Here is a 10,759-nt window from a genome sequence, read left to right on the forward strand (position 1 = left end):
GTCCCCCTCACCGACGATCAACCACACCCTCCCCCGCTCCACCACCGCCGATGATCAACCGCACCCTCCCCCGCTCCACCGGCCGCCGCCGCCGACCCCCGGCCCGCACCCTCCCCCACTCCACCGTCGCCGATGACCCACCGCACCCTCCACTCCACCTTTTTCATATTCATAAATATTTTCAAATAACAAATTTGAACATATTTTTAAAAAAAAATATTACTATTTTTATAAAAAAATATTACTGTTATGATTTAAACAAGTTTGAACATATTTAAACACAAATAAATATCAAATAGCATTTTATACAATCGAGAAATGATCCGGTCCCCCACTCCACCGTCCGCGATCACCCACCGCACCCTCCCCCGCTCCACCGGCTGCCGCCGCCGACCCCTGGCCCGCACCCTCCCCCACTCAACCGCCGCCGACGATCAACCGCACCCTCCCCCGCTCCACCGGCCGCCGCCACCGACCCCCGGCCCGCACCCTCCCCCACTCCACCGTCACCGATGACCCACCGCACCCTCCACTCCACCTTTTTCATATTCATAAATATTTTCAAATAACGAATTTGAACATATTTTTTAAAAAAAATATTACTGTATTTATAAAAAAATATTACTGTTATGATTTAAACAAGTTTGAACATATTTAAACACAAATAAATATCAAACAACATTTTATACAATCGAGAAATGATCCGGTCCCCCACCCCACCGTCGCCGATGACCATCCGCACCCTCCCCCCTCCGCCGGCCGCCGCCGCCGACCCCCGGCCCGCACCCTTCCCCACTCCACCACCGCCGACGATCAACCGCACCCTTCCCGCTCCACCGGCCGCCGCCGCCAACCCCCGGCCCGCACCCTCCCCCACTCCACCGTCGCCGATGACCCACCGCACCCTCCACTCCACCTTTTTCATATTCATAAATATTTTCAAATAACAATTTTGAACATATTTTTTAAAACAATTATTACTGTTTTTATAAAAAAATATTACTGTTATGATTTAAACAAGTTTGAACATATTTAAACACAAATAAATATCAAACAGCACCCTCCCCCCCTCCACCGGCCGCCGCCGCCGACCCCCGGCCCGCACCCTCCCCCACTCCACCGCCGCCGACGATCAACCACACCCTCCCCGCTCCACCGGCCGCCGCCGCCGACCCCCGGCCCGCACCCTCCCCCACTCCACCGTCGCCGATGACTCGCCGCACCCTCCACTCCACCTTTTTCATATTCATAAATATTTTCAAATAACAAATTTGAACATATTTTTAAAAAAACATATTACTGTTTTTATAAAAAAAATATTACTGTTATGATTTAAACAAGTTTGAACATATTTAAACACAAATAAATATCAAACAGCATTTTAAATGCATAAAAATAAAAATTGGGGAGCCTGGGAATCAAACCCAGGACCTCCTAGTGTGTGTGCTGCGTGCTGACCAGTCAAGCTAGTGGGCGAGTTCTGATGTAGATTGGGTTAGGTGGAATATAACCTGAGGGCTCGAACTGTAATAAAAAAACATTCTAATGGCGCACCGCTGCTGGGTGCGCCATTAGTAAGCTTCCCCCCCCACTCCACCTATTCCCCTGCCTCCCTTCCTCCCCACTCGACCTAATTTGCCCCCTCCGCCCCAACCGTATGCCGCCGCCGCGCCTGCACACCCCCTCCGTCCCCTCCGTCCCCTGCCGCCGCTGCCCCGACCGCCGCCGGAATCCACCCCCGCCACCTCCCCGTGTCGGCCCCTGCCCTGCGCCGCCGCCGACCCCGAACCCTCCGGCGACCGGCCGCACCCGCCCAGGTACCTCTCCTCCTTCCTCCTTCCTCCCTCTCCACCCTTCCTTCCCATTCCCTCCCTCCCTCCCCTTCCGCCGCTCCCTCCACCTCCCCTCCGCCCTCCTGCCCGTCGTCAGCCCCGCCCCCAAGTCCGAAGCTCCCCGCCTCCGCATTTTCCGCCTCGCCGCCACCCGCCGCGCTCCCCCTCCAAAGCCCGCGCCTTCCACGCCGCCCCCCACCACTAGCCCTAATCATTGATCTTTCCCTCTTCGTTCTGCATAGGAGTAGATTTTTCCCTCTTTGTTCTGCATAGGACCATGGTGCATCATGATCTTTCCCTCTTTGTTCTTCATAGGAGTAGATTTTTTGAGATAGTGTATGGGGTTCAGAAGAAATTTAGTTTGCAGTCAGGGTTGTACATTGGTTTTCAACATTTTGTTACAGTAGAGTCTTGCTTCCTATTAACTATAGCTTAGGCCGGCAGCTTGGTCCACTTGTTGTATTTGTAATCATTGATTATGCCTTTGAGGCAGTTAGTTAACCTCTCACCTATGTTCATGCCGGGATATTATTCTTGGAAAAGACACTGTTGGTGACGGAATAGAAAGATAAGCAGGTACCTATCTTTAGTCCCAATCTAACAGGGTAGTCCATGGATTCAAACTAGCTAAAGGAGATTCAAAATGCCGAACCTTTAGGTTAACAACTCAACAAAAACCAATCCCTGAAAGCAAAAACTCAACACAAGCCAAGTGCATTATTTTTGTGACTGTTTCCATGTTTACAGAACCAATATTTTTGTGCCAACAATCAGTTTACTCCCTCATGCCAACAACCACTCATTTTTCAGTTAACTCCTTACAGTTCAGATCATATTTTGATTGTCAACAATAGTGGACTTTTAAGGCTTTCTTAGAGGCAATACTAGTGGATATTAGGCTTTTTTACAGGCAATAATAGTGGAATTTTAGGCTTTTTTTGGAGGACTGTGTTTCATGCTGGCCTATAGTGATGAATTAGTCAGAATTGTGTATGATTGTGCCTAAAGTAGATAATCTAAAGATACAGATAAAATAATTAGGGGAGCATGTGTGAATCTAAAGTATATTGTCAACTTCCAACATTTGCTCTGTTGTCCATGTGGTTGAAGCAATGAAGTTGAGTGTGACATTCTTGCTATGGTCATGTAAGAGAAATGCTCTGCCTTGCTAATTTTACCATGAGATTTGGGGTAATCAGCTAGTTCTGGTCAAAGCAAGTGGTTTTCCTGAGCTATGCCTTGGTTAGAAAAGGATGCATGATGGTTTGTTCACAAGAGGAATAATCCCAGGATAGCATGTATCATGGGGTCAAACCTGGGACCCCTATTGTAATTTGATTTTGGTTATTAATTTTTCTGTGAGTAGATGAATTACAGTGTTTGTGTTGTAATGAAACTTGATCTGAAATAGAACTTGACAGCCTGTACAGTGAATATATGCAGTGAATAGAAATTGACAGGTTTTCTTGACTGAATTCAGTCCTGTACAGTGAATATATGCAGTCAATATACAGTCATTGTAATTTTTGGGAGTAATTTTTGGTGTCAAATCACTCAAGCAGTAACTGAATTTTCAAACTGAACTTGACACAATACTATTCAGTTAATTTGCTTGGACAGTAGTATGTATGCTCATCACTTTATGTATGGTGTTATGCCCTGTTATCTCTGTTTAGTTGACTAATGAAGCACTAGGCTCATCCATGGTACAAGTTCACCTGTGAACACTTGAAATTAGTCAGGACATCCCGTACTGATAGATGTAAATTGTGTCCAGTAGGCTTTGAAGCACCGGTTTTTCCTGTTTCTAACTCTGAATCTGATATAAACCATACGGTTGGCATAAGTGGTCATTTGTATATGTGTTGATGCTTTGTTAATATAAAGCTATAGATGATGTTGTACTTGTGATGATGCTACTTGTGATCTTCTGAAATGACCCATTGGCGACTTCATTACGCGGGGATAATGATATTGCAGGTACCCCGAGAGGCCCTTGAGTTTGCCGGAATGTCGATTAACTTCCGTTCCGGCAAATTCGGGTACTCCATATGTCCTATTTTCAGCAAAGGTCATGCTGAAATTTTCCGTGAATTTTAGCATGACTTTGCTAAAATAGGACATATGGGGTACTTGCGACTAATGCCTGTTATCATGCATGTTTTATGATCTGTTGTAAGGGTACTAATTGGTCTCTTCTGCTGCTTATCAGAGATGGCGGGAAGCAGCCACCGCCGCTCTGCGACACCGCAGTACGAGTTGGATGCTTCCGAGTTCTTCACTATCATACTTGAGACTTCAGTATCATCCATGACGCAGGTATATAAAATGAGAGATCTCCCCTTCACCCATCTCATTATGATATCTGTTGTTTGCTACATCACTCATTGTCCCAAACTGGAGAGGCTGCCTGACAGTTTTATGAACATGCTGATGGGTGAAGATCCGCCAAATAATGTGAAGCAGCGACAGGCCGGCAGCGGGTTTCAAAGGCAGTGCGATGTGGAGTTGGTGATCAAGGACGGCCACATGTACTTGTCTCATGGGTGGGAGAAGTTCTACCGTGCCTACGACCTGCGGCTGGGGTACTTCCTTCTCTTCAGGTACGACGACGACGCCACCATGCTCATCGTGAAGGTGTTCAACGCGACTATGTGTCGCATGCGCTACGCTGACGATGATGATGCCGGTACGTTCTGCCTCTTCTTATTCCTCTACATTTGGCTTGTCTCACATCGATTGTTAACGGTCATTGTTGCATTTGAACAGGTAATGGGAGCAGCAGCAGCGACACTGGCTACAGCCAAAGCAGCAGCGACTATGGCTGTAGCGAAAGCAGCAGCGATTCTGGCTGTAGCGAAAGCAGCAGCGATTCTGGCAGCAGCATAGACAACAAGAAGGATGATCCGGACTGGAGTGCGGGAGAAGAGGAGCAGAGTGGGGATGAGGAGCTGCAGGATGACGATGGGCATCAGGCTGAGGATGACCTAGCGCTGGTGGTGGCTGACCAAGGGCAAGAGATGGTGGTGGCTGACCATGGGCAAGAGATGGTGGTGGCTGACCATGGGCAAGAGATGGAGGTGGCTGAGGATGACCTAGCGATGGTCGTGCCTGAAGGTGGCCTCGCGATGGTGGTGGTGCCTGACAATGACCACGCACCGGTGGTGGCGCCGGCGATCCCACAGCTGGGCGACATGACCACGCCAATTGTGGTAGAAGACTACATCCCACTGCCTCCACTGCCTCCACCGCCTCGCCGCTCTTGGCGCATCAGGCTGAGGAAGGAGAAGGAGAAGAACAATGCATGAGAACTGAACTTTGTCAGGTATGTCAGATCTCCAAAATGATATATATATATATATATATATATATATATATACTTAGTTACCTATGTTATCTCTAATATGCTTAGTTTCCTATAGATTAGCTTCATTTTACCTAAGTTGGCTCTAATATGCTAACTTGGAGCTTATATGCTTAGTTTCCTATAGGTTAGCTCCAAAATAACTTATGTTAGCACAAAATGATCAAGTTTACGTAATAAACTTATAGTCTTTTTCTTATTCTTCTTATTTTCCAAAATGACATAGGTTAGCTTCATTTTACCTAAGTTGGCTCTAATATACTAACTTAGAGCTTATATGCTTAGTTTCCTATAGGTTAGCTCCAAAATAACTTATGTTAGCACAAAATGATCAAGTTTAGAAAATAAGCTTATAGTCTTCTTCTTATTCTTCTTCTTTTCCAAAATTCTTCTTATTCTTCTTCTAGTGTTCTTCTTCTTCTAGTATTCTTCTAGTCTTCTTCTTTTTCTTCTTCTAACTTCTTGTTTATCATTTTGTAGATTTGATTTAATTCACGGAAGCTTGCATGGATGGAGTGCTTCTTTTCCATTTGTGTTTTTATTTTGTATCAATGTGAAACTTTTGTGAATTGATGGATAACGGTGTTGGATGAACAATGTGAAACTTTTGTAATATGTAACGATGGAACTATGTGTTGGCTATGTATGTATATATGATGGAACTTGTGTGTTGACTATGTACGTATTATGATGGAACTTGTGTGTTGGCTATGATTGTTATATGGATGCTTGTTGTATATATATGTGTTGGATATCTCATAGGTGAAATAGTGACCTGAGATTAAGAAAATAAAAATTAAAAAAATTGTTAGTAATGGCGCACTACTATGTCGTGCGTCATTAGTATAGCAGACACTAGTAGCGCACTGTGGGCAAAACTAATGGCGCACTGCCTGGTGCGCCATTAGCATGATACTAATGGTGCACCAGTGGTGCGCCATTAGTAAAAAATTCTAGTGGCGTGATACTAATGGCACACCGGTAGTGCGCCATTAGTAGGCAAAACCGGTGCGCCATTAGTAGGCCTTTTCCTAGTAGTGTAGGTTGGAGACGTATCAGCTCCCCGCGGGAGTGACGGAGAAGGAAGTTCTCGACCTTGTGGCCAACGCCTCATTCCAAAGCGCAGATGGTGGCTCCTAAAGTCTGGCGAATTTGAGCCCGCGCCCCACCCCAACAAACGGGTACTCCTCAGTTCCCATATAGATAGAGGCTTTTCCATGCCCCCCATTAATTTTTTCATGGGCTCTTGAACCATTTCGGAGCTCAACTCCACCATCTTCCTCCCAATGCCATGGTGTATCTGTCTTTCATACATTTTTCATTGCGAGAATTTCATGGGGTGTCAGCCACATTGCAGCCTTATTAAGCACATCTTCTCTTGCCGCCCTCAAAACATCAAGAGTTCCTCTTCCAGAGTAGCAGTAAGACGAAGATTGTTCATTTGTGTGATGGGCTAGGTGTTCAAGTCAAGAATGCCAGTACGTTCCCCACCACAATGTTACCTAATACTATCAAGTTTTGGCAAAGCACTTGGTTTTATTGCAAAGATATCCCTGCTGCCAATTCTTCACTCGGCTTCCCAGTCTATATGTCCGAGAGAGTTGAACCTCCCCCACCGAATTCCCTTAGAGTCTCCAATGCAGAGAAAACCTAGTAGAAAACCTGATGTCTGACTGGTCGGGAGGAAGAGAGCCGGTCTGGAAAGAATCGATCTGTTGGAAGCTTTTATAAGTAGGCGCATCCTCGTTTTGTTGGTGTGCTTATCACCGCGAAGGGCGTGTGATTTGATGTCTCATGGCCACACCGCCACCGCGGCCTGAGCTCTACCTCTCGCACGTAGGCACATCACCACTATTTCTTTTCCTAGGTGCCCACAGGGTGAGATGGAGGGGTCAGCAGGCGCCTTGCGGCTCCCGCATATTGACATGTCAATTGAGTTTTAGCCTAAAGAAGTGCCGAATCTAGCTGCATAGTATGCATAGTAGTTAAAAAGAAAGGAAAGATTTAGTATTAAGAGGAGATGAGAAGTATGCCCAAAAGGATAAAAATAATTGATGGCAGTCTAATGGGCATTGCACGTGAATGCTTACTAGTGGATGCAAAAGGAAAGAAAATAAAAGGTAAGAAGAGATCTCCAACAAACAAACTATGCAAGATCATTTCTTCGGTGCCAAGGTGCGTGCCCGTGATTTGGTTGGATCTTGTATAATGCTAAGATGGGATTTGTACATCTTGTATAGCAAGTTAAGTTACCGTTATAGCGTATCAAAACGGAGGAAAGAGAGTTGCCTCGTTTCGACGTCAGAATGATGCTCGACGGCTCGTCAATTACGAAGAATAAAATCATTACTGATGATGAAAACTTAGAGCAAGAGAAAGTTAACGTTGCATCTGAATGGAAAACCACTCAAGCCAGCAGAACGAGATTTTATGATAAGTATATAAAATTGCGCATCATCATAAGATGAAACCACATATAAACTCAAGCTAGCAGCATGGCATTTTTCTTTTTCCGAACACACGTCCATTCATTCAAGGCTTTGATAAATACTTCCTCCGTTCCTAAATACTTGTCTTTCTAGAGATTTCAACAATTGACTACATACGACGCAAAGTGAGTGAATCTACACTTTAAAATATGTCTACATGCATCCGTATATAGAGTCCATTTAGAATGCCTAGAAAGACAAGTATTTGGAATGGAGGGAGTATTTGGGTGAAGGCTACAACAATCAGTAGCCTCCTTACACAAGACTGCCACCAAACGGATGCAATCAAAATCACCACACATGTTTGCTTTTTATTAAGACTGACACACGCACGAACTAAACTTAACTCATCCCTAATAACATAAAAACAGAGCTAAACTTTCCTAAGATTCAACCCGGACGGACGGCGCGACACCGAGACGAGCTAGTTAGTGCCCTTGCCGATGAGCTCGAGGGCAGTGGCGGTGGTGGGCAGTGCCGGGATGGCTCCCTTCTTGGTGGTGCAGATGGCCCCGCAAGCGTTGGAGAACTCGAGCACCTCCCTCAGCTTGGCATGGTTCTGACCAATCAGAAAGAAAACAACATCATTAGCAATTAGCAACTACTCACAAGTCATAATGGAATTGAATTCATCAATCAGCTGATAATAATTTAGTTCCTGCTTACGTAGAAGATGGAGTCGTCCTTGGCGACGTTGAGGAGGAGGGATCCAACGAAGGCATCGCCGGCGCCGGTGGTGTCGACGGTGTTAACGGAGTACCCTGGCAGGGAGCCCTTGAAGTCCTTGGTGAAGTACCTGCATCCCTTCTCGCCGTCGGTGACGACGAGCAGCTTGAGGCCGTCGAACCAGAGCGTGAGGACGTTCTTCTCGTCATGGGCGTCGCCCTGGGTGAGGAAGGCCACCTCCTCGTCACTCACCTTGATGAAGTCGGCCTCCTTCCAGATGCTCATGATGCCGTCGCGTGCGGCCTGGGCAGAGGGCCAGAGCGGGAGGCGCACGTTGGGGTCATAGGAGCAGAGGATGCCGGCAGACTTGGCGGCATGCATGGCGGCGACGTGGGCGGAGCGGCAGGGCTCGGTGATGAGCGAGATGGAGCCGTAGTGGAAGATGCGCGCGCGGCGGATGAGGTCCAGGTTGAGCTCGGCTTCGGTGAGGAGCATGTCGGCCGACGGGTTGCGGTAGAACATGAACTCACGCTCTCCGTTTGACTTGAGGGTGACGAAGGCCAGGGCGGTGCGCGCGTGCTGGTCGAAGAGGCAACCCTCAGCGTTCACGCCGTTTTGCTTGAGGATCTCCACCAGCATGTGGCCGAACTCGTCATCGCCAAACTGCAAAACAAACCATCATCGTTCGATTAGAATTTCAGATGCCAAACGGGGACAGGCGACGCCCACCTATGGCGGCAGCACCAGCCTTCCGGACGAGAGCACACCATCTCCGATCCTACCAAACACCAGATCTAATGCGCGGCCAGATGGTAAAAGGATAGGGAGAATCATCGTATGTTACAAGGGACGGCGATTGATTCGTGCTTACCTTGCCGACGAAGGCGGAGGAGCCGCCGAGCTTCGAGATGGCACATGCGACGTTAGCAGGCGCGCCTCCAGGCGCCTTGACGAAGCCTCCGGACTCGGCAAGCGAGACGCCGGCCACGTCCGGCACGAAGTCGATCAGCATCTCACCGAAGGAGACCACAAGGCTGGACGCCGTCACGGCAGCCGCCGGAACAACAGTATCACCGAGAGGCGCCATCGGAACTGGTGCGGAAGGAATAGATCAAACTCAGGAGGATAGGTGCTGTTGGGTGGATTGGAAGTTGGGAGTCGAGAGGAGGACGGGCTTATAAAGGGTTGCGAGCAGGGTTTTGGCTTGCCGTAGGGGCCGATTATTATCGTCGTGCTAGTAGTTATCTTATCCTAGTCCGGTTACAATCCACTAGTAATCGGTTCCGTTTTGGATAACTCCTCTCTTGTTTTTCTTTTAAAAATAAGGGTTTGGACAATTATGGCAACCATGAGTAACTGTTCGGTTCAAGAACGACTATATAATTATTACTACGTCCTTTAGACTGGCCGACCAATATGATATTACCTTGCTCATCTAACGATTGAATTCCATCTTTATGGAGTCCTCGGCGACTCTGTTGTTGAGCACAACATTTTTATCTTCACATGTATCTTGCATTCTTGCAATTCGGCACATGTTTTGAAGCTTACTTCCGTAGTTCATTTTCTAAGCCCATGTTTGTTTGGACTTTTGCTTTTGCTTTTGCAGCTTTTTCACTTTCGTCAAAAAGCCACAAAAACTTCTAAATAGGTGCTTTTGGAGCTAAATATTGTTATATTGGTTCATCAAAAGCCATAAAAGCCCCAAAAGCACCTATTTAGGAGCTTTTATGGCTTTTTGGCCAAAATGGAAAAGTTGCAAAAGCAGAAGCAAAAGCCGAAACAAACAGGGCCTAAGAATATAGCAACATTTTCTCATCGAAATATGTTGCAAACTTTCTTCTTCTTTATCGGTGAACTTTCAATCTACTTATCTTCGATCATGGCAGTACAACGAACACAAGAAATAATAAAATTACATGCAGATTCGTAGACCACCTAGTGACGACTACAAGCACTGAAGCAAGCCGAAGGCGCACCACCATTATCGCCTCTCCCTCGCCAGGGCCGGGCACAACTTGTTGCAGTAGATAATCGGAAAGTCGTCGTGCTAAGGCCCCATAGGACCAACGCACCAGAACAATCGCCGCTGATGAAGAGAAGTTTAGATCGGAAGGATATAACCTGAAGACACATGAAGAAAGATGAACAAAGACCGGGTCCGAGCGGATCCACCCAAGACAACGACCGACCAAATCCCGCGAGATCCGCCAGAGACACACGTCCACATGTCTCCAACGATGCTAGACGCACCACCGAGACGGGGGCTAGGTGGGTAGAACCTTACTCCATCTTCAAGAAGCCGCCACCGTCTCTTCTTCCCGAGCAGGACCCAAAGTCTAACAAAACTTGAAGAAGCACCTAAGAATGGACCCCTCCCACCGGCAAGGGCTGGGATCCACCGCACA

The 10,759-nt window shown here is 47.0% G+C and overlaps 1 protein-coding gene across 1 annotated transcript; it reads right to left on the reverse strand.

Moving 5' to 3' along the window:
- Positions 1-7,976: 7,976 nt before the first annotated feature.
- Positions 7,977-9,534, reverse strand: LOC123117517 (fructokinase-2-like). Its single transcript, XM_044538255.1, has 3 exons — positions 9,223-9,534; positions 8,352-9,014; positions 7,977-8,244 (listed from the first exon to the last, which is right to left on the reverse strand). The coding sequence occupies exons 1-3, from the start codon at positions 9,436-9,438 to the stop codon at positions 8,110-8,112; spliced, it is 1,014 nt and encodes a 337-aa protein (XP_044394190.1). The 5' UTR covers positions 9,439-9,534; the 3' UTR covers positions 7,977-8,109.
- Between the last annotated feature and the right edge of the window lie 1,225 nt (positions 9,535-10,759).

The sequence above is a fragment of the Triticum aestivum genome, chromosome 5B (assembly GCF_018294505.1).
Source record: "Triticum aestivum cultivar Chinese Spring chromosome 5B, IWGSC CS RefSeq v2.1, whole genome shotgun sequence".
NCBI classification, from domain to species: Eukaryota; Viridiplantae; Streptophyta; class Magnoliopsida; order Poales; family Poaceae; genus Triticum; species Triticum aestivum.

Bases quoted from the DNA above. Each gene is read 5' to 3' on its own strand.
- LOC123117517 (XM_044538255.1), bottom strand. From the start codon at position 9,438: ATGGCGCCTCTCGGTGATACTGTTGTTCCGGCGGCTGCCGTGACGGCG. The intron at 9,015-9,222 runs GTAAGCACGAAT...TTTGTTTTGCAG, and splicing joins CCTCCGCCTTCGTCGGCAAG to TTTGGCGATGACGAGTTCGG. The intron at 8,245-8,351 runs GTAAGCAGGAAC...CTGATTGGTCAG, and splicing joins AGGACGACTCCATCTTCTAC to AACCATGCCAAGCTGAGGGA.